This window comes from Gorilla gorilla, chromosome 2 (assembly GCF_029281585.2).
Source record: "Gorilla gorilla gorilla isolate KB3781 chromosome 2, NHGRI_mGorGor1-v2.1_pri, whole genome shotgun sequence".
In the NCBI taxonomy this organism is placed as follows: Eukaryota; Metazoa; Chordata; class Mammalia; order Primates; family Hominidae; genus Gorilla; species Gorilla gorilla.
This window is the reverse complement of record NC_086017.1, coordinates 68,709,656-68,733,877: the sequence shown is the minus strand read 5'-3', so window position 1 is coordinate 68,733,877 and position 24,222 is coordinate 68,709,656. Positions and strand designations below refer to the sequence as shown.

The following is a 24,222-nucleotide window of genomic DNA, read 5'->3' as shown; positions in this document are numbered from 1 at the left end:
CACAGGTGATTGGAAATTGCAGAGAGATTGAGCATGTATCCTGATATCCATCATCCTTTAAGTCTCAAGTTGAACATTATTTCTCTGACCCCAAAGACTAGATATGAAGCTCCTGTTAAACACACTCAGAACCTTTCGGACTGTTCCTTCATAGCTCTTATCACAGCTATAATCATGTAGTTATTTATAAATTATTTGCTTTAACATCTGTCTGCCCCGTCAGACTGTGAGCTCTTTGAAGGAGGTGGCTGTGTCCACCTTACTCCGTGTCTTACACAGTACTAGAGCAATACATGCCCGACTAAATGCCTGGTCACTGCTCAAAGTGTGGATGAAGGAAGGAATAAATGACTGTGAACAGACTTACTAAACTGTTAAATACTATTCACGGTGGAAGGTGTTAATAGCATATTTACTAGGTTTTAATAGCATTACTCCCTACTGGGCACAGTGTTAAACATGTTACATGCATTGTTTCATGTGCTCTAACAAAAATGCCATGACTTCAGTACTACGATTATCCCAATCTTACGGATGAAGAGGTGAGGCTTAGAAAGGTTAAGTACCTTTTCTAAAATAATACTGCTGTACAAGATCAGCCTTTTTTGTATTTGTTACATTCTTAATAGCAATGCACATATACTACAATGAAAAGTAATCCAATTCAAAGTCTGGACTTTTGGTACCAGCTTTAATTCTAATTTGATTGTTAGATAATAGATGTAAGTCTTGAGCATGACCCCTCAGTGATTAGATATGAAAATTCAACAGGTTTTTCTGGTTAAGCTTTGAAAACCGTGCAAATTTAAATGACTATAATAATTAGAACATTGTATCTTGAGACAAAAATGAATGTTTATTTTTCTAAAAGACAATTAGAGAGTAGACCCTCAGGTTTTACAATCTAACTACAAAGGCATGTACCCCTCAGTAAAATAGGAAAATAATTAGTGGTAACATCTCTGACCTACACCAAGTTCATTTTCCACGAACTCAAGGAAATGAAATGCCTAGAGCATGACTTTAATCTAATCTTGATTTTTAACCTTATATTATGCATATTGATATCAGCTCTTAACAGGGCTCCTTTTAGAATTCAAAAGCACGCATTTCTGCTTGTAGTTTTCTTTTATTAAGATTTTTCTCATTATGGAAACTTTGTCTCTTCTACTTTTTATTTTAGAAACCAAAGTTCTAAATTACTTTTCTTAGTAGGTGTTAATTAGGACCCGATTATGGTAGATGCATAGCACAATACATGTTTATAGAGATAATTGTGACAATTAATATGATTATACACAGATTTATTAAAGTGAAGCAGGACTTAAGAATTGGTGTGTTCATTATAATAACAAGTTTAACAAGGTCTATTAAAGAGATACTAAATAGTGGAATATTGGTATACTTTGCTTTGTGAAAAATAAAGTGTACCAAATGTGCAAAATTTTTAAAAATAAACATTAAATATACTGTGGTAGATTACTCTTTAAATAAATTCTATAGTAGATAGGATTATGAAATACAGAATGTCTGTTTTCTGTGATTTGGGGATGATAGCATATCAGGTGTGGGTGTATCTTTAATAGACACTGGGTGTCCACTACTAAGCAAGAGATTCCTCTAAGAAATTTGAAGTATTTAGTTTTAATTTTGTTAATAACTATGAACTGGTTAATATGTTCATTTTGTCAAATTTTAGTTGGAACTGTGTCAGTATGATTTCTAAAATACTCCCTCCCCACAAAAGTTCTTTTTAACTTTTAATTTTCCATAATTTGGTGAGATTTATCCATTGTCTACAATAGACTAAGCTGAGCTCAGCTGATGGAGGTACCTACCGTGCCAAATTAATGGTCTTTCTACAAAAGAACTTAACATCGATTGAGGGGAAACTTCCTTATAAAGAATATGAAAAAACATCAGGAAATTGTTCTTGTAAAATATATGAACAGAAAAATGGCCCTTAGCTGAACATTGAGCTCCCAGGATTGGAAGAGGGAAGAAAGGCCACGTGCTGGCACAGAACTCCCTCCCAGGCCCACACCATGTCCCACAGAGCCCTTCATTACTCTCCGCACCCATTTTTCTCTGAAAAAATCAACATTTGAGAACCAAATGAATAGTCTAGAATTTGTTCTACTTAGTCACAAAAGGCACAAATATTGACTATAATAGATTTTTCCAATTGCTCTGGAATGTGAGTGTCATTTCTTCCTATTGTCAATCGTGAGAGACTGTTTTGTTCACTCCAGTTGAATATAAATAGCTGGTAAAAAAAAATACATATGCACACATAACCAAGTCTATTTGGTGACACTAGGAAATTTCATGTGTAATCCAAATAGCATCTGACTGCAGTGCCATAGCACTGCTACTGTTGAGAGCGTCATCATTTATGAGAACATCAACGTTTTGTTCATTGTTATCCCTTCTCTCTCATCCCTCACGTCCTGGAGTTGCCCAGACCTGCCTAGTCTTCCTTTTTTATTCACACATAGAACTCCCAGGTAGATTTCTCTTAAAATGAACTTCAAACCATAGTTAGACATATTTGAGTCATTTAATCCAACTTCCCTTCTGACTCATTTCATTTAATGAATCATTCATTTTGCTCAGCAAGGAACTATTATGTGCCTATTCTGTGTCAAGCACTGGGCTAGGTGCTGGCAGTTCAGGGTGACAGAAGCAGGCCACTGAGTTTATGTCTACTGAAGCACACATTAATTAGAGAATCCCATGGACATGTGTAAAAGTTCAATTCTGACAAGTTCTATGAGGGAAAATTTATGGAAGAGCCTATATTGGAGGAACTTACCCTAATCAGAAAGGTCTGCAAAGACTTGTCTGAGGAAATGATATGTAAGCTGAGGCATAAAGGCCAAGAGGGAAAGGAAAAGCCTTCTTGCCATGAACAGCATACACAAACACTCTAGTAGGCAGGAAGAACTGAGAAGGCCCGTCTACCGAGAGGGCAGAAAATGAGAGGTGTAAGATACTCAGACATGTCAGAACATGCAGGGTTTTGCGGGCAATGTTAAGAGCCTTCGTCTTACTCCTGAGAGCAGCAGGGAAGCCACTGAAGAACTTTAAGTGAAGGAAAGGAAATGACTCAATTAGATTTATGTTTGTATAAAACCTCTCTGGCTGCATTTTGGAGGAGGGATGGCATGGGGCACCAGCGTGGACACAGTAAGTCACACAGTAAGACTTTGTCATCATCCAGGAGGAGGAAGATGGTTTGCTTGGATGTCAGTGCTGGTGGAGGAGATGGAAGGAAGCGGACATGGATTGGATATGGAGAGATCAGGGGAAGGCGTCAAGCATGACACCTAGATTCTGACTTTTCAAACCGGATGGATTGTGGTCCCATTCATTAGACCAGGTTTCCAGTTAGAAGTGCCTTTCAGACACTGAAGAGGAGCTGGTAAAGAGGCTACTGGATATAAGGAGTGGAGCTCAGAAGAGAGGACAAGGCTAAGAGATATAAATTAAGGAGTCACCTGATGTCTGAATCTGCCTTACAGCATCCAGAATAGCTATGCAGACTTCTGCTTCAACACCTGCCTTACAGCATCTGGAACAGCTATCCAGACTTCTGCTTGAATGCCTGCCTGACAACATCTAGAACAGCTATCCAGACTTCTGCTTCAACACCTGCCTGACAGCATCCAGAACAGCTATCCAGACTTCTGCTTGAATGCCTGCCTGACAACATCTAGAACAGCTATCCAGACTTCTGCTTCAACACCTGCCTAACTGCATCCAGAATAGCTATCCAGACTTCTACTTGAGCACCTGCCTGACAGCATCCAGCATAACTATCCAGACTTCTGCTTGAACACCTGCCTGACAACATCCAGAATAGCTATCCAGACTTCTGCTTGAACACCTGCCTGACAGCATCCAGTATAACTATCCAGACTTCTGCTTGAACACCTGCCTGACAACATCCAGAATAGCTATCCAGACTTCTGCTTGAACACCTGCCTGACAGCATCCAGCACACCTATCCAGACTTCTGCTTGAATACCTGCCTTACAGCATCCACCATAGCTATCCAGACTTCTGCTTGAGCACCCGCCTTATACCATCCAGCATAGCTGATCCAGACTTCTGCTTGAACACCTGCCTGACAGCATCCAGCATAGATGATCCAGACTTCTGCTTGAGCACCCGCCTTACAGCATCCAGAATGGCTATCCAGACTTCTGCTTGAACATCTACCTTACGGCATCCAGCACAGCTATCCAGACTTCTGCTTGAGCACCTGCCTGACAGCATCCAGAATAGCTATCCGGAATTCTGCTTGAACAGCTGCCTTACAGCATCCAGCATAGCTATCCAGACTTCTGCTTGAGCACCTGCCTTACAGCATCCAGCACAGCTATCCAGACTTCTGCTTGAGCACCTGCCTTACAGCATCCAGAATAGCTGTCCAGACTTCTGCTTGAGCACCCGCCTTACAGCATCCAGAATGGCTATCCAGACTTCTGCTTGAACATCTGCCTTACAGCATCCAGCACAGCTATCCAGACTTCTGCTTGAGCACCTGCCTTACAGCATGCAGAATAGCTATCCAGACTTCTGCTTGAGCACCCGCCTTACAGCATCCAGAATAGCTATCCAGACTTCTGCTTGAGCACCCGCCTTACAGCATCCAGCATAGCTATCCAGACTTCTGCTCAGATGCCTACAAAATGACAAAAAATTTATCACCTCAACAGCCAGACATATTTAGAGAAAGATAACCCTTGTGTTGGACTAAAAGCTTCCTGCAGTAAATTCTTCTCATTAGTTCTGATTCTGCCCTTTAGACAAATGGAATTTCTCTCCTACCTAATAGGGCTTCCAGAATTTCAAGAAAAATGACATGGTTTATACCTCCTCACCACTTCAACATCTACCTCATGTCTCCTGTTCTGCAAAAATTCTTTCAGTTCACTTCAGCAATCTAGCCCTTGCCTATATCTTCAGATTTATCTATTACAAACACAAAAACAGACCCAAAACACACCCATACATACACACACTACTTCCACTCAGACCTAAATATCTGGATCTTGCTGAGTATGGTATATTTTCACAAACCCGTGTGTCGTTTTTTTTTTAAGACTGATGCATAGGAGTGGTTTTTAATCCCCCTACATGTAAAATTATACCTCTATAGCAGAGGCTAATGAGACCAACTAGCTAGCTAGAGGAATTTTTGCAGGGAGTAGGTCAGGCAGGAAGTGGCCAGTAGCTTATATATGTCCAGGACTGGTGGGCAAATGTGGACTTACTTGGGACCATCATTGTAATGTTTAAGTTGGTCCTGTCTTACAGGTGGGTCACAGCAGAAGGCTTTCTAGGTAATGGGCAGTGTTTTGAGTTAAAGGCTATCACCCTCACCTGCCCTGTTAGTCAGAGGAGGCTAATTGCAGTCACAAAGAACCCCTCAGTTGTAGTCCAATCAGGAGTTCCTTGGGAAGCCTTTTATGTCGTCATTCAGGGACCTGCATCTAGTGGCTTCCCTGGAGCCCTGAAAGTCCTCCACAAGATCTGCATCTAGTCAGGAGGCGAAGGAATAGAGAGCATGGGGGATTCTGCTGGCAGTTTTGGGGGCCAGGAAATGGCTGAAACTTCTCACAGTTCATTAGCCAGAATTCAGTCCCATGGGGCCAGGTGCGGTGGCTCACGCCCATAATCCCAACACTTTGGGAAGCTGAGTCAGGTGGATCACTTGAGGTCAGGAGTTCGAGACCAGCCTGGCCAACAGGGTGAAACCCCATCCTACTAAAAATACAAAACTTAGCTGGGCATGGTGGCGTGTACCTGTAGTCCCAGCTACTCAGGGGGCTGAGGCATGAGAATCGCTTGAACCCAGGAGGCGGCGGTTGCAGTGAGCCAAGAACATGCCACTGCACTCCAGCTCGTGTGACAAAAGCAAGACTGTCTCAAAAAAAAAAAAAAAAGTCAAGTCGGAATTCAGTCATGCGGCCCATATAACTGCAGGGTATGCTCAGAAATGTAATTTAGCTGTGTGTGCAGAAGGGAAGGCAGCAGGATTTGGTGAGCACACCTGCCCTATCCTGAAGGTGACACTGTTTTGTTCTCTTTCTCCCTAAAACCTTCAGGGATTCCTTGTTGCCTACCAAATTTAGAATAGGCTTTTCACATTTTAAGGCTCTTTTCAGTATGACCCTAGCCTCTCCTTCCAGCTAAACCAGCCACTTCCTGACTCCCAGGTACACCCTGCCCTTCCCTTCTTCCATGCCTTTACTCTGGTACTTTCTTCTGCCTAGGGCATCCTACATCTCTTATTCTTGAAATTGTATCCGTCATTCAGGGTCGATGAAGGGGTCACTTATTCTTCATTGCCACTGGCCTGCCTTACATTGGTGACCCGTTTACTGGTCTTATCCGCCTCTCCATTCTCCATTTTGTGTCACTGACAGCCTCTAGGAAATGCCTGAGAGAGTACTCAGTTAAATATTTGTTAGGTTGAGTTGAATAATTATATTTAAATTATTTCCTTAAAGAGAAAATAAGATGTATTTTTTAGTAGCTTTTCCTTTTTTTCTTTTTTTTTTTAAAGAAAAACTTTGTGGTGGTGGTTCTCAAACGATGGTGAGTATAAAAATTACTTGGGGGGACTTATTAGAAGTACTGTGATACTGCCAAGATCCTAATTCTGTATGTCTTGTATCTCTGATGTTGGGCCCTAGTATCTGTGTTTTTAATACATGCTGAGTGGGGAGGGGGGATTTGGATCCTATGGCACCTGGACTGGATTTTTAGAACAATTGCAGTGTGATGTTTGTCATTACACCCATTAATGGACTGTTATTACCTTCCTTTAACAAAACAGATCAGTTCATTAACAGAGGAACAAGTATTACACGGAACAGTAAAAATCAAGATGTTTGTCATATCGCATTTGGATCCAAAGTTCTTGGGCCACCTCCACTCTCTGGCAGAAGGAATAACATGAGGATATCCAGCGAGGTAGGAGCAAGGTTTGGAGAGCTTATCTAAGCACAAGTGACCTGGTAAGGGAAGAATGTGTTCCCCTTGTAGAGGGAGGGAGGGAGGGAAAGACAGACAGACAGACAGACAGACACTACATGCCAAAAGCAGAAGGCTTGAATAAATTTGGAACAGAAATTCTGGATTTTAAAAGACTTCAAAAGTGTTTCCTTTTTGTCATATCAACATAATTAACATTTTCGAGTATTCTTTTCATTAAATATGTTCACAAAATTTAAAGGCAAATATAAGTGAGCACATTTTGCCATCTCTTTCAGAGGAGTTGGATCATAACCAGACACCTTAGGATGAACAGATTCTCAAATGTTAGGTTTCTTATTTTTAATTTCCTCCGAATTTCTGACATACGCAGTGATTTTTAATTCAGCTTCTACCTACTGAATGAAGATGGAGTGTAGCAAATAAGCACATTTTAATTTCTGTGTCTAGGAGACTTGCATGTCTTCTATTTTATCTCATTATTTTTCTCCTTCCGTTTCTAATTTCCTATAATAATTTCCTTTTTCTTCACATCTTAACCTCATTTCCTCTAGTTTTTTCTCACTCTTCATTGGTCCAAATATTATGTTTTCTATATAGCTCCTACAGAAAACAAATGTAGTTGCTATATTTTAAAAGGTACAGATTAATTCCTTTACAGACAGTGAGATCCGTTGGGTCCAAAAATAACCGATCATGCCAGCCGTCCACTGTAGAGAAGTGTGTTAATGGTACAGAAATGTCAGCCTTGCTGATACCTGAGTCTGAGGAACAAGGAAATAAAGAAAATATTCACCAAATAAAGCAGACTGTACCTATTCATGGTAAGAAATAATCGTGCATAAAGATTGATAGCTAGTGAAAATAGTGAGAAATGTTCTTGTTAAGATAAATCAGCAGTTATATTCAAGTCTAGATCTTAAGTCTAGAGAATTGTCATTTAATAATGAAAAGGGTGGTTGATTTTGAAATATATTTGAAATTCTTGTATTAGCTTCTGAAATCTATCATTCTGTTTTCTCCATTATTTCAAATTGCTATAATACCCTGTGTTTTATTTTATGGCAACTGATGTAGAAATAAAATAGCATTCCATTATCACTGTGTTTTGGAAATGCCATGTGCATTTTAGGTGTTCTTCGCTTAATATTATCTTTTAATTAATCTCTTCCATTTGTAAGGTACTCTTTCTTTTCTCTCACTGATACAACAACAAAAATAAAATAAACCCTGTAAGTGAAAAAAGATTTTTGTTCCATTTTACAGATAGAGATTTAAAGTCAAGCAAAGAGGTAAAGTGATTTGCAGTTTGTAACCTTTAGAAATAATTTAGACCAGAACCCAAGACTTAGAATTCCCTGTCACTTTTTCTACCCTTACTGATCTGACTTTACTGAGAGTTGAAAAGGGAGGACATTTAAGTTCATTTTATATTATTTACAAATTAATGATCACTGTCACAGAAAATTTCCCTCGTGGAGTATGAAACTGAAATAAGGAAATGGATAGATAGAAATCCAGCCCTAGCTGCCTGTCAGTGAGGCCTTGATCAAGTTTCTTAAACGCTGTGAACCTTAGTTTTCTCCTCTGTAAAATGGGAATGGCATTACTACTGGCACTAATACTAATAATAAATAACAGGTGCCTCAAAGGGTCATTGTGAGGATTCAGGGGAAAAACCAGTTAAGTGTATCATATTGCACCAAGAAATTAAGCATTCAGGAAATGTTAAATGCTGCTATGATTATTATTATTGCAAAATTAAATCATACTTAGAAGTTCTTCTTCAGCTTGACCTCAGTTCTCCAGGGCTCTTTTGGAAGCTGCTCTCTAAGGTCTTGTTGAAAGTATAGTTATCGACACTTCCTCTTTTAAAGGAAGAGGTAATTTTTCTGTTTTGGCTGTCAGTTTCATTTTGTAATGTTTTTTAATATACCATGTTGTATGATTAACATTAGTCAAATTACTTTAGCCCTCTATAAGGTTATATTACATGAAGAAAGTGTTTCAGTAATTTTGAAAGCCTGATAGGATCCCAATATTGGAATAGGAATAAATGCCTATTTTCTACGAAGTTGTATTTTTGATGTATCTTCACATTATGTCAAAATTATACATGAATATTCTCATTATAGTGATAATTATATTTACTGAGTTACTTCAAGCCATATAGCACTTTCTGTTCTGGCTTTTGTGCTTTGATATGAAAATGTAGCAGCCAATCTACATATTATGCATCCGCATCCCCCTCAAGAACCATCAGCAGATAAGAATAATAACAGAAGAAGATTACGGTTAAAAAGTACCAGCAGAGAAAGGACAGAGACACCCAGCGGTATGGCACTATTTCAGTCCTATCTTATATCTGTATATTATTCAGGGCAATCGAATCTCTCTCTGCAGGTTGTAAATTTCAAAGGATTATTAACCAATCCATTTAAAATATAAATGTCTGTTCTACAAGGATTATGGAAATCAAATTTTCTGCAAAAGAATTGCTCTAGATCCCTAATGGAGATTTGCGGGATTAAATAGACAGTACCACAGAAATAAAGGAATTCCTACTTTTACTCTCAAAGACTGAATAAGCTTAAATTATTGTTTTTGAAAAAAATGGCCCAAATGTGATAGAAGTTCCCACTAGCAGACTTTACTAAAATGGAACTTTATTGTAATTTTTATGTTTCATTTGTGTCTTTTTAAATTGGGCTCTTTTCAGATTGTTGTTTATATTTGCTGTCTCTCCCTTTGGATTCTTCACCATATGTTATACTCTAGGTTAAAATTTAAACTCTTCGCAACTGGTAAAGCATTAGACAAATACGTGGCCATTATAGTTATTCCCTTAAATATTGGATTCGAGGCATGTATATATAGATTAGTAAACACATATATCAGTCTATCCTGAATCCCACCCAGTGTATCATGTACACATCTGTTAGCATAATTTCTCAAAAATGTAAGATTCCTGGGTTGGCTGAAATTTAGCCTGCTATGTTTCATGCTTTTTATAAAAGAGTAGATAGAAAAATTAATTTTGCAATAATGCCTTAAGATCCATTTTCTTAACATGCTGGTGAAAAAAGCTTGGCCAAAAAGAGTCCCATTTAGTAAGAATTATAATTTAAAGAAAACTCACTTCATTTCATGTGGAACCCAAGGGAAAAAATATAAGATCCTTTAAAAATTTTATGGGTTTTGGCATTCTTTTTATCACATATTGTAAAACTTTAATCTAAAATATCCCTGTGTAAGTATCAAAGAATTTTAAGGTGAACCTCTATAAAAATGCAGCTTAAAACAGTCTACTGAAAAAAAAAACTGCATGTAATTCATATTGTTACCTCTAATTTGCTTTTAAATGATCAAATAGTAGAGTATACCAAAGTAAACCATTCTTCTAACATTACTTTTTATAAATTTCAAAAGAAGTAATAGATGGAAAATATTTATCTCAATAAAGGTAGCTCTTCAGGAAATAATAGGAATGAAGATAAAGCATCAACTATCCTCACCACTGTGTCCCAACAAGGAGCAGAGCTGTTGAACTCCAGCACTCTAGGACCCCAGTCTCCTGATCAATCAGGTTGGCATCTTTATTACACCATATCTGTTAATAATGAATAAAATGTAAATATGGTAAATATTTCAAATCCAGTCATTTTGAAAAGTGGTGATGCAGCCGATTTGCTAAAATGTGTAAGTTTGTGTAAATCTTCTTATTTAACCTCAATTTTATGTCAAACTTTAATGGATGAAAGAGTATTTTTTTATTTTCAAGTTTTAATGCACTGGTCATCCTGTTCAGAATGTAAGTTTAAAACTGACATTTTCCCATGGCATGGTCACCCTCCCCAAAGATGACCAATTGTTGGGTTTCTCCAGTCCTCTTTATAATGGAGATGGTTGGAGCTGAGAGCATTGAGCCCATCAACATATCTTGCCTAGCAGGTGTGTGCTACTTTTACAAAGGCAAATTGTTTTTGAGCAAGGGAAAAAAGAAAATAAATGAAAATTGTTTGTGGTTTGTCAGTCTTATTTATGCAATGTTGAAACCTTCATTAAAATGTTAGGTGCAATTAGTGTCTCTAGCATAAATCTGACTGTGTGGAAAAACTAATTAGATGTTTAGGTGATTATTCTTGCATTTATCTTGTTTGCTGCAATATTGTGATTACACAGTAATTTACATATTTTTCTAAGAAAACACACAAAATTATTCATTACAATTGATATGGAAATACTTGAGGTAAAACTGCAAATTCCATAAAAAGCATGTGGCAGTGAGATAATTAGAGTTAGTTTGGTGTAAAACACTCCTTTTACTTTGACTTTTTGACAGTTGATAATATGTTTGGCAATAGGTCATACAAATTGTTTAAGTGCATAATGAAGATTCTCAGTATCTTTTCCTCTGTTTTCTTCTCATATCCATATACATAATGCAACCTATTGACTTTTGTAACATTTCTCAGCATTTGTAAAGCACCTAATTTGCTTACAAAGCACCTGTCATGTACCCAGCACCATGCAAAAGGGTTTGCTGTCCAAAATAGGGGAGCCCAGTGAATCCGTTGAGTTCACGGGCCCAAAGCTACAGTGACTCAGGACCATATGCCCCTGCACCCCTCTGTGAAGGTGGTCAGAAGAACTAGACTCAGCCTGCCATTGGCCATATGCCTACAGACTCATGTCCCTCAATATATGAAAGCCTTGTCCCTAGTAGGTTTTCTCTAGGAAGTATACATTGATCACCCTTTTTACAGGCAAGTTATGTTATGTAATGGTAGCCGTAAGTTAAGAAACAGATAAAGGCAATTGTGTTTTATTTGTACCATCAAAGTTATTTTTATTAAAGATTTTTATGGGTTCTTTTGCTTTTGCTTTTGCATTGTAGGCTTTAGAGTTGCAAATCTTAGATCTCTCTTGGTTACTTTTATTGTGATCATAAATGTAATATGATTCAAGAATCAGGTGTAAAATTACCATGTCCACATTGTGATTCTGCAAGATTTTACCAATGAAATAAGCTGCAAAAAAAAAAGCAAATTTCAAAAAAAAAGACTACATTGAGAAAATGCTCACCTTTTTCCTACTCTCATTCTAAAGAAGAAAGCATGCTTTCAATGATATCATTATAAAGATCTGTCTTTTTCAATTCATCAGGATCATAGAGCTATAAACTCTATCTCAATGTGATATAAAAGATTGAAGTCTTTAAAAGTTTTGATAAAATATATATTTCCCTGTAGTGTACAGTATTTTAAAGAAAACAATAATGTGCTAAAAGGTTTTTATATCAAAACATTGTCTCTTATAAACTTAAACATAAAGACCTTTTTCACCCAGCAGAATCCACTGCTTGGATTAGCAAATATTTCTGTGAATTTACTATTACTTGAAAAGTCTGCTTGGTTTAGTCTGTGAATTGTCCTGTTTGAATCAGTAGAATAGAGAGGAAATGACTGCCAACCTTGTCATGGCTTCCTCTCCTCCATGATTTGTAATCTGAATTAAGACCAGATATTTTTTTAAAGAAGCTGGTTAAGTACTCTGTCCTCCTGCAGTTAAAAGGAGATATTAGTAACTTGACCCCTTTTAAATTTGGAAGACTTTCCCCCTCTGGAATGTCAAATTAATAAGGTTGTCCTTTAAAGAACTTGCTGCAAGACAGGTGATAATTATTTCAGACTTACAAATTTCCTGGTCAGTGTTTCAACTCAAATGGAGAGGAAGTGCAAATGAGTTGCCCATAGCTATAGGCACTGATGTATGGGTTGAGTGTTTAGCGGGTTACAAGATGGTCGATAAATTGCTTTCCTTGGCTTTGCGTTATTTGATAAATCTGTTTCAACAACAAGAAATTTTAGCCTAACTACCTGCCTAAAATAACACTTTTGGCCAGGCGTGGTGGCTCATGCCTGTAATCCCAGTTCTTTGGGAGGCCGAGGCAGGCAGATCATGAAGTCAGGAGTTCAAGACCAGCCTGACCAACATGGTGAAACCCCATCTCTACTAAAAATACAAAAAATTAGCCAGACATGATGGCGTGCACCTGTAATCCCACCTACTCAGGAGGCTCAGGCAGGAGAATCACTTGAAGGTTGGGAGGCAGAGGTTGCAGTGAGCCAAGATCGCATGACTGCACTGCAGCCTGGGCGGCAGAGTGAGAGTGTCTCAAAAACTAAAACTAAAAATAAATAAATAAAAATAACACTTTTATGGAGCACTGCTCTAATTTTTGTCATCTTTTCCAACTGTCAGATGAGTGGATTTTTCCTGAAAATGCTGATCACATTTCATATCTGGCATCCAGCAGACAGTCTCTACTTCTGGATGATGACTCCTGCAACCCATCACACCTGTGGCTGGAAGCCAGCAAAGAGAGTGAACATGACCAGCAGGCAGAGGAATCCCAGAGTGTTCCAAAGGACATTTTCACTTTTTCATCAAGACCACGATCAGCACCTCATGGGAAGACTCAGACTATGTCCCCAGAGGAGCTCTCATTTATTTTGGATCTAAAAGAGGACAACAGTGTGACAAGCAGAGACACCCAATCAGAGGATGATTTTTACGGTGGCGACAGCAGTGAAGAGGTACACTGCTTGATAAGTGAAGTAGTCTTGAAGCACAGTTGTTTCCTTAGCTCCAATAAGCACTAAAACAAGTTGAAATGAAAGAGGGAAAATCAACTGCTATTTATAAAAATGCAACAGATTGCCATGTCAGTCAACAGTTGCATCAGGTTGTTATGGCAACTTTAAACTACTGTCTTTTTTTTTTTTAATTAACAGTCAGCCAATTTCACTTTTAATTATAGAAACCAGTTTTGGGTTTCTTTCTGTTTTTTCATTTTAATCTTTGAATCACAGAATGAGAAATGATATGCAGTTTAGTGCTATGATAGCAAGACCAGTAAAACACTGAGAATATACTGTTCTAGATCTCTGGAGAAATTGTGTTGCAGTTGCTAAGCATCCTAAATTGATGGTTTTCTGGCTTCCTTACTCCCCTGCCATCTTTTCACCTTAGACCTATTAGGACTCATTATTTTCCATATGGTCCCAGAATTTGAAGAGTTGTGCCAATTAAAGTTTAGATAATGAATCGTGGATTAGTGCTGGGACTTGCCTTACAGGAGATTTTCTGTTTGTAATTATTTAGTATACAGATATATCCTATAAATTAGTAAATTCGTAAAAAGTTTTAAAATGTTTCAAATCAAATTGAATATAATTTGGAAATATTTGTTTAAAACCTAATACATTGATAACTTTTTCCCCATATGAAGTGCATTTAGTTGTGGATTTTCTTCAGCGTTATTTTTAACGATGGTCATTCATACTTTCTGGAAAAATTTATTCTAAAAGCAGAATACGATCAACTTTAGGGTTAGTGAAAATGTACAAAGCTTTTCTATATAGAAATTATAGAAATAACTAGAAAACCTTTTTATATGTGCCCACAAAATATTTTTATAACTATAACTGATTAAGAATCCTTTTTGGACAGTGAGGCACAGATTAAGTCCATAGCACCAACCTTCGGAGGCAGTTGAGAATATAATGGGATTGTTTAAGCAGTAATTCTGGGTTTTTTCAACTTTTAATGAGTTTCTTCAGCAAAGCGCATAGAGGATCCTCTTTTCACAATATTCTTGCTTCTGAGTGTCATGAAACAATTAGTCATACCAAACATAACCTACTGCAAATCCTTTTATACATAAATAGTGCATTTGATGCTAGCATTTTAAGTGTTGCTGCTGGACACATTTGTTCCTTTCACCTTTAATAACATAAAGCTATAAAAACATGGACATTTGTCTTCAGCACCTAATAGTGTCCTCATCCCAGCTGATAATCCTTCCATGGTCTAAACTGGCTGATTAATTCAGTTCATTTTATGAATAGAGTAGACTCATCCCCTTCCCACATGCACAGCACAATCTTTCTTACTAACGCAAAAGCATTACTCTAATAGTGGGCATTTCATGGTAGGTGGGAAATGGTAGTTCTCTGGAAAACTGTGAGGGAAGTATTATGGATAATCTGCCCTTTAAATACACCACATGAAGGACTTACCCCTTCCATCTATAGGAAGGCTAAGCCTTTAGAAGAAACAGTAGAGCTTCATGGGAAAATGAAGAATACTAGCTCTGAATATTTTAATTTGATATCACTTAATGCTTTCTTTTGCTGTAGCTACTCTGCCTCTGACATCCTTCAACGTTTATTATGCAGACGTGTATTTGTTACCAACTACATAAAATTGAAAACAAATTTATCATGCATTACCCAAGCTTTCACTGGCAGGGCTCTCTGGTCACCCCTGTGCCATGCCCATCAAGGTGACCAGTAGCATATGGCTAGAGTCTGTGGTGAGACCATCCCATTGCCAACACTGGCACTCGCCACCCTTTAATCAGAGCCTACTAAGAGTGGCAGCCAGAGAGAGGGGAAACACCTGCCACATTATCAAGCTTTGGGGTTTGCTGGTACAGAGACTAACAAGATACAAGCTAAGATACAAAAATAGGACCAACAAAAATGCTAGGCTATATTTAAACAAGTTTTAGCATGTGTAATGATACCTTCTTAACAAAATTGGATTTTTTCTTTTGTACTTTTGGTAATTTCTTTTCCTGTAGGATAGCTTCTTCTATTTATTAATTGTATAAATCAATGGGAAATTAGGCTACATATTTACAATGTTTATTTACATATAGTCTTTGAAGAAAAATCAGTTTAGTTAATTAAGCCATCCTTACTATTAATTGCATTATTTTAGAATGTTACATCCTTATCTTTGTATAATTATACTTCAGGAAAACATAATGTCAAGTTGTAAATAATGGTGGACAAATGAATAACAATTATATTATTATGCTTCAAGTTTATAAAGTGTAATTAAAAGACTTTATTTGATGTTAGGCCATTGAGTATTTTTAAAGGAAAATTAGGTGTATTTAGTAACATATAAACTAGGCAAAATCAAATCATATTATTAGGATAGAAGACAAGTACCCATACAACAGTAAAAGCTAATTAAAATTAGCTTTCAGCGATACATTGTCTGTGTAATTGAAGTTGCTAATCATTAATTCACATCTGAGATCTTAGTGTTGGAGCCTCAAAAGTATGAATTTTTTGCATATAACCTTACCTTACTCTTTGCTTTATCATATATTTTATTCCGTAGGCAGCCATATATACTAATATTTCTGGTACTCTATTAATTTTGAAGTTGTTCTTATTTGAAAAATATACTACAGAAACAATATTTCCTAGTGAGCTATAAAATCAAGACTACCATGTAAAATGAATTTTTTAGGAAAGCTATTAAAATAGAGTGCTTTTCATATTATTGCAACATCTGAAAGAAACGAAAGCATGCAACTGTTATTGTCTCTATTTTGTATTTTATGTTATTATTCCCATCGTGGCTTCTAGTGTATACACCTGGTTTTGCAGCTTGAAATCATTAGCCTTATATTAATATTTTATTATTCCCCTAATTCAGGTTTTCACCTAGAAATACTACCATTTTTTCCCTGAATTCTGGTTGTGTATCACATATTGAAGCAGATATTTGCAAGGCCAAGTAATTTGTCTTGTGTAACAGTCCAAATTGGAACATTTGGACCCCCGAAGTTATTCATATTTGGACATGAATTATGTGGACTGACTACCTGTAGTGTTCAGATTAGCTGGAAGGCTTTTGTATCTTCTCTCCTTCTAACTCTATGGAAGCCCGCAAAGGATAAATATACAAACAGCAGATTAAAATGACCATTTTCATCCACCCTCCCAGCTTTCTTGTCATTGCTTTCACGAGTTTTTTTTAGCAGTCAGTAGTTAAGCTATTTCATTTTAAATACTTTTTGTTAGCATATATTTCTGGATTATACTATAAACACTCACCCCTACATACTTGAGTAATGATTTTTTTTTCTTTTTTCTTTTTTTTTTTGAGATGGAGTTTTGCCCTGTAGCCAGGCTGGAAGTGCAGTGGCGCGATCTCTGCTCATTGCAACCTCCGACTCCCTGGTTCAAGCAATTCTCCTGCTTAAGCCTCCCAAGTAGCTGGGATTACAGGTACACACCACCACGCCTGGCTAATTTTTGTATTTTTAGTAGAGACGGGGATTCACCATGTTGGCCAGGATGGTCTCGATCTCCTGACCTCGTGATCTGCCTGCCTCGGCTTCCCAAAGTGCTGGGATTACAGGCATGAGCCATCGCGCCTGGCCAAGTAATGATTTTTAATTGCTTTCTCACACACACTTACATACACACGGTGGAAAGGAATATTTAGTCGACAGTGGTCTTCTTATATTTCTATGTAGCCTTTAGATACTTTTAAATTTAGTTTATGTGTTGGGAAAAAATGAAAAGACTCTATTTTGAATATACTGCCTTGCATTTTTATTCCTATGTATTATGAATTAGAACATAACATATTCTGTATACCTACCAGGCAAATTAATGTTTACTCAGTATGAGTAATCTTTTTAGGCTGTTCACATCTACATGTCTTTATTATTATCTATTGAAGCTCTTCTCTGAAAAAGTCACAGGTCTCTTGGTCCTTGTGACTTGGCTTTGTATTGTTATAGGCAGATGAAGAAAGTTACAAAATGCTTGTCTATTTGCAATCTAATATTCTACCATTTTTGCTAAATGATAGACATCTTGCAGATAAGCATTTGCTTGTAGATAGTTTTCACAAGAAATCTTTAAAGTGTTGTCAGTTAAAAGAACATGAAGTCTAACTTATAGAAAAATATGTTTTGCCTTGAAAAATTAGAAAAGCCTGATCACTTTGCCAAAATATTCATATGATGATTGTGCCCTTCCCACACAGTACCTGTAACTTATGCTATGATTTGTCTGTAAAGTATCATTTGCTATAGGTAAAGATGTCATGAAAATAATTTGGCCAAACCTTTTTAATATCAGGCATGCTGCAGGTTAGTTACTTGTTTAAAACTGTGGTATCTTCCTTTTATTTGTTTACAGACTCATAAAATGTATTATAAGACACAACTATCACTTATCTTTGTCACCCAGAGGAAATTGTATTACTTTCATCATTTGCTACAAAATTCAAGTAGAAGCACAAGTACTTCTTGGGATGGTTGTTATGAAAACTTTTAAGATACATTTGAATTGCCAGTCTTGTTATCATCAAAGAAGAAATTATTTTTTTCATTCTGTTAGGACTGTCTTTAGCTGAATTTGTGCAAATAACTGTGCTCTTTAGTCAACAACAGAAGTATACATATACTAGCTCTGTTGTTTGCTAGTGCTGATGTTCAACTAAAAGGTGCTGTCAATCCACACACTTAGTTACTAACATGATGGACAAAACTAAAAACTCCTGTTGACTCAATCTCAATTACAAATTCAAAACTACCATCGAAAGTGTATTTTGAATATTGCAGATGTGTTTTTTTACAGAATTTTTAAGACTTTTACATAAGATTTTTTTCATGGTGGATTGAATTTAAAACTCCATTGAAATATAAATAAATATGATCATCCACTTTTACAAAGGCTAAATAGAGTTCTATTCTGATTCACTCAACATTAAAGTTGTGGTACAAAGAGCCTGGGTCCCATCTGCTCCAAGTAGGTGGCCCTCAAGAGTCATTAAAATTATCTGTTTAAAATTACAACTCAGCAAGAGCAATCCATTTTGTGTAGCCAGAAATTATTGTCTAAATGCCCATCTGCATGTCCTTTTAAGAAATGTAGTTCAGCAGAGGAAGTGCTGGCTCCTTGGGGAAATCATTCTCATCTTCGGCGTACATATGCTGTGCTACAGTTAATCAGGCAAACTCTATTGATGTTCCTGGCACTGGGGCGTGATTGAATATTTAACAAACAAATGTTTCTGAGCCCAGAAGACAAACGGTTCAAGATATTTGGGACTTTGAAAAAACATATTAAGTTAAATCAAAAGCACTTTGTATTTGTTCTTCTGAGAAACAGATGAACAGATGATTGGAATGTGAAAATGGCATGACAACTTCTTTGCTACTCTGACAAATTATATTCAATCGCTGTACAGGTTTTAAGTAGCTAAATGATAAACTAAAAGGAGAAAAATGGTTATTTTTCAACCAGGTCATGGTACACTAACTTCTCATGCACATAATAAATTTATATGTTATATAGAAAAAAATTCATCCCAGAACATGTTGAGCCCAAATGAATTACATACGTGAAATCAATAAACATCATCTCTACCTTATTAAAGAGGCAAAAGCATGCCTCTTCTTCTTATAACAATGCAAAGAGAGGAATAGGGTTATGCCAGTGCACCCACTCCTAATAAATACTGTACTTTTTTTAATTCTCCATTTATTTCTTCTCTAAATGAGAAGCTGACCCAATGCAAATCAGAACACTACTCAAATATAGTCTCCTATGTCATCTTGCCTTTCTCATTCATCCCAGTTTCTCTTTCAGAATCTGAAACCAGAATTAGTAGTTCTAGGGCAGCCAAGGCAAACAAGCCTTTGTACCCTGTCCAGATTCTCCAGTTATTTATTCTTTCCATATATTTAAAATAGCATGGAAATGTATTACTGTGGAAATGCAGTGCAACCAGGAGAATGCTCATCAGGGTACACGGCTAAATCCATCTGCTTCTCGGCTGATCTCCAAACCAGAGTATTCCTTAGGAAAAATGTAAGATGAATGTCCATGTGCATACTCATGAATATGTCTATGTATATAATCAACTGCTCATGCCAAGCAAAGAGAAATGCTTTCCACCTGAGTAAACTGCTAGAAGGAAGAAAAGGCTGTACTCTGACCCATCACAGGTGGAAAAATACACTTCTTACCAAATGCATTGATTTTAAGGTGTTTTCTGAATGATGTGACAAACATCTAGTTTTCACATCATGCAGCCCTCTAAATTCCCAAAATAGTACATCTGAAATTCCTAAAATGACATTTACTATCTTCTACCTTATGATGTTATCACTTTTTAGGTATCATTTCTCTGTTAGACTTTATATCTCTTGAAGGAGTGGCCCTGTCCTTACCTGTGTATCTTGTATAGTGTCTAGAAATTGCCTCACACAGAGTAGGAGCTTAATAAACATCTATTGAATTAATGTATACTGAAAACACTTCCAGTTTCTACCTACGTCATATACAGAATAACATGTCTTCATTTTTTATGATGGAAATGAATGAGTAGAGGATCTTTTGATCACAGAAATCCCACTGCCAATTCTATATGACAATTACAGGAAAATAAACTGCAATGTTTTAAAAAATTAGAGAAAAGATAGCCCTGTCTCACTACCAGACTAAATTAAAAAACATCTATGCTAGTTCTACCAATACCATCTTAGAACTAGGACTTGGGGAATGTTTACTCTATTTTTTGTTTACCTTCTTCTCTAGACAAAGACTAAGCTTTTATTCTTTATCTCTATGAAAAAAAATTGCAAGAGTCACCACTCTATTACCTAGTGATTTAGAACACTGGGCATTTTTTCAGATAGCTCTGACAGTCTTTCAAGTTTTCTGCCTGAAGGCAGAGTTCTTCAACCATATGAACATCCTAGGGTGCCCAGACTGGTGGGGAAGGACAAGCTCACCCCATAAGTGGCCTATAGCAGAGAGGGTTGCCCAGTGCCTGCAGCTGAGGTCATGCAGGGATTGTTGCATTTGCAAAAATATTTTCGCCTGTCTTATTTTTTCACTTGGGCCACAAAGTAACAGCCCACAGATTGGCACCCAATCTTAAAGAAAAATCATTTCTTTACCCTATCTGGAACACTGAAAGATAAGTATCTCCATCAGTTATGTGTGTGTGTGTGTGTGTGTGTGTGTGTGTGTGTGTGTGTGTGTGTGTGTGTGTGTCAGAAGATGAAGCTAGTGTAGACAAAGACAATGTATGCCCAGGATGAATACCAAGAAGAAATATTTATAAAAGATCCTTAACAATGCAGTTCTCATCCTTAGTGTACTGTAGGTACACTATTTGTTAGGAGAGGGGTTTTTTTTAGTATTATTGATTATTTTAATTTACTCCTTTAGCTATTTCAGTATTCTATTTTTAACAGGAAAATCTCTCCTTTATTTCGAAGTTTTTTTTCCTATAGTCATTGCTTTTTTTCTTTCTTTATTTTATTTTATTTTATTTTATTTTATTTTATTATACTTTAAGTTTTAGGGTACATGTGCACAATGTGCAGGTTAGTTACATATGTATACATGTGCCATGCTGGTGCGCTGCACCCACTAACTCGTCATCTAGCATTAGGTATATCTCCCAATGCTATCCCTCCCCCCTCCCCCCACCCCACAACAGTCCCCAGACTGTGATGTTCCCCTTCCTGTGTCCATGTGTTCTCATTGTTCATTTCCCACCTATGAGTGAGAATATGTGGTGTTTGGTTTTTTGTTCTTGTGATAGTTTACTGAGAATGATGATTTCCAATTTCATCCATGTCCCTACAAAGGACATGAACTCATCATTTTTTATGGCTGCATAGTATTCCATGGTGTATCTGTGCCACATTTTCATAATCCAGTCTATCATTGTTGGACATTTGGGTTGGTTCCAAGTCTTTGCTATTGAGAATAATGCCGCAATAAACATACGTGTGCACGTGTCTTTATAGCAGCATGATTTATAGTCATTTGGGTATATACCCAGTAATGGGATGGCTGGGTCAAATGGTATTTCTAGTTCCAGATCCCTGAGGAATCGCCACACTGACTTCCACAGTGGTTGAACTAGTTTACAGTCCCAACAACAGTGTAAAAGTGTTCCTATTTCTCCACATCCTCTCCAGCACCTGTTGTTTCCTGACTTTTTAATGATCGCCATTCTAACTGGTGTGAGATGGTATCTCATTGTGGTTTTGATTTGCATTTCTCTGATGGCCAGTGATGGTGAGCATTTTTTCATGTGTTTTTTGGCTGCATAAATGTCTTCTTTTGAGAAGTGTCTGTTCATGTCCTTCCCCCACTTTTTGATGGGGTTGTTTGTTTTTTTCTTGTAAATTTGTTTGAGTTCATTGTAGATTCTGGATATTAGCCCTTTGTCAGATGAGTAGGTTGCAAAAATTTTCTCCCATTTTGTAGGTTGCCTGTTCACTCTGATGGTAGTTTCTTTTGCTGTGCAGAAGCTCTTTAGTTTAACTAGATCCCATTTGTCAATTTTGTCTTTTGTTGCCATTGCTTTTGGTGTTTTAGACATGAAGTCCTTGCCCATGCCTATGTCCTGAATGGTAATGCCTAGGTTTTCTTCTAGGGTTTTTATGGTTTTAGGTCTAACGTTTAAATCTTTAATCCATCTTGAATTGATTTTTGTATAAGATGTAAGGAAGGGATCCAGTTTCAGCTTTCTACATATGGCTAGCCAGTTTTCCCAGCACCATTTATTAAATAGAGAATCCTTTCCCCATTGCTTGTTTTTCTCAGGTTTGTCAAAGATCAGATAGTTGTAGATATGCGGTGTTATTTCTGAGGGCTCTGTTCTGTTCCATTGATCTATATCTCTGTTTTGGTACCATACCATGCTGTTTTGGTTACTGTAGCCTTGTAGTATACTTTGAAGTCAGGTAGTGTGATGCCTCCAGCTTTGTTCTTTTGGCTCAGGATTGACTTGGCAATGCAGGCTCTTTTTTGGTGCCATATGAACTTTAAGGTAGTTTTTTCCAATTCTGTGAAGAAAGTCATTGGTAGCTTAATGGGGATGGCATTGAATCTGTAAATTGCCTTGGGCAGTATGGCCATTTTCATGATATTGATTCTTCCTACCCATGAGCATGGAATGTTCTTCCATTTGTTTGTATCCTCTTTTATTTCCTTGAGCAGTGGTTTGTAGTTCTCCTTGAAGAGGTCCTTCACATCCCTTGTAAGTTGGATTCCTAGGTATTTTCTTCTCTTTGAAGCAATTGTGAATGGGAGTTCACTCATGATTTGGCTCTCTGTTTGTCTGTTGTTGGTGTATAAGAATGCTTGTGATTTTTGTACATTGATTTTGTATCCTGAGACTTTGCTGAAGTTGTTTATCAGCTTAAGGAGATTTTGGGCTGAGACAATGGGGTTTTCTAGATATACAATCATGTCATCTGCAAACAGGGACAATTTGACTTCCTCTTTTCCTAATGGAATACCCTTTATTTTCTTCTCCTGCCTAATTGCCCTGGCCAGAACTTCCAACACTATGTTGAATAGGAGTGGTAAGAGAGGGCATCCCTGTCTTGTGCCAGTTTTCAAAGGGAATGCTTCCAGTTTTTGCCCATTCAGTATGATATTGGCTGTGGGTTTGTCATAGATAGCTCTTATTATTTTGAGATACGTCCCATCAATACCTAATTTATTGAGAGTTTTTAGCATGAAGCGTTGTTGAATTTTGTCAAAGGCCTTTTCTGCATCTATTGAGATAATCATGTGGTTTTTGTCTTTGGTTCTGTTTATATGCTGGATTACATTTATTTATTTGCGTATATTGAACCAGCCTTGCATCCCAGGGATGAAGCCCACTTGATCATGGTGGATAAGCTTTTCGATGTGCTGCTGGATTCAGTTTGCCAGTATTTTATTGAGGATTTTTGCATCGATGTTCATCCAGGATATTGGTCTAAAATTCTCTTTTTTGGTTGCGTCTCTGCCCAGCTTTGGTATCAGGATGATGCTGGCCTCATAAAATGCGTTAGAGAAGATTCCCTCTTTTTCTATTGATTGGAATAGTTTCAGAAGGAATGGTAACAGTTCCTCCTTGTACCTCTGGTAGAATTCAGCTGTGAATCCATCTGGTCCTGGACTCTTTTTGGTTGGTAAACTATTGATTATTGCCACAATTTCAGATCCTGTTATTGGTCTATTCAGAGATTCAACTTCTTCCTGGTTTAGTCTTGGGAGAGTGTATGTGTCGAGGAATTTATCCATTTCTTCTAGATTTTCTAGTTTATTTGTGTAGAGGTGTTTATAGTATTCTCTGATGGTAGTTTGTATTTCTGTGGGATCGGTGGTGATATCCCCTTTATCATTTTTTATTGTGTCTATTTGATTCTTCTCTCTTTTTTTCTTTATTAGTCTTGCTAGCAGTCTATCAATTTTGTTGATCCTTTCAAAAAACCAGCTCCTGGATTCATTGATTTTTTGAAGGGTTTTTTGTGTCTCTATTTCCTTCAGTTCTGCTCTGATTTTAGTTATTTCTTGCCTTCTGTTA

General features: G+C 37.2%; 1 protein-coding gene and 1 long non-coding RNA gene across 10 annotated transcripts in view; one reads left to right on the top strand and one right to left on the bottom strand.

Annotated features, from left to right (window-relative positions):
• The window catches only part of CFAP20DC (CFAP20 domain containing), a 325,501-nt gene that overhangs the window by 166,522 nt on the left and 134,757 nt on the right, over positions 1 to 24,222 (top strand). For 8 of the 9 annotated variants that reach the window (XR_004069913.3, XR_008678500.2, XR_004069914.3 and 5 more), the window contains 5 exons: positions 6,851 to 6,987; positions 7,670 to 7,832; positions 9,224 to 9,343; positions 10,472 to 10,594; positions 13,273 to 13,607. Coding sequence is in view for 6 of the 9 variants with exons in the window: in XM_031009863.3 (XP_030865723.3) it covers positions 6,851 to 6,987; positions 7,670 to 7,832; positions 9,224 to 9,343; positions 10,472 to 10,594; positions 13,273 to 13,607 (878 nt within the window). In the remaining 3 variants the exon portion in view is untranslated. The remainder of the gene's footprint in view (positions 1 to 6,850; positions 6,988 to 7,669; positions 7,833 to 9,223; positions 9,344 to 10,471; positions 10,595 to 13,272; positions 13,608 to 24,222) is intronic. The other variant, XM_055383236.2, reaches the window with a different exon arrangement.
• LOC134758059 (uncharacterized) overlaps positions 1 to 24,222 on the bottom strand; it is a 196,308-nt gene that overhangs the window by 135,520 nt on the left and 36,566 nt on the right. The window lies entirely within an intron of this gene.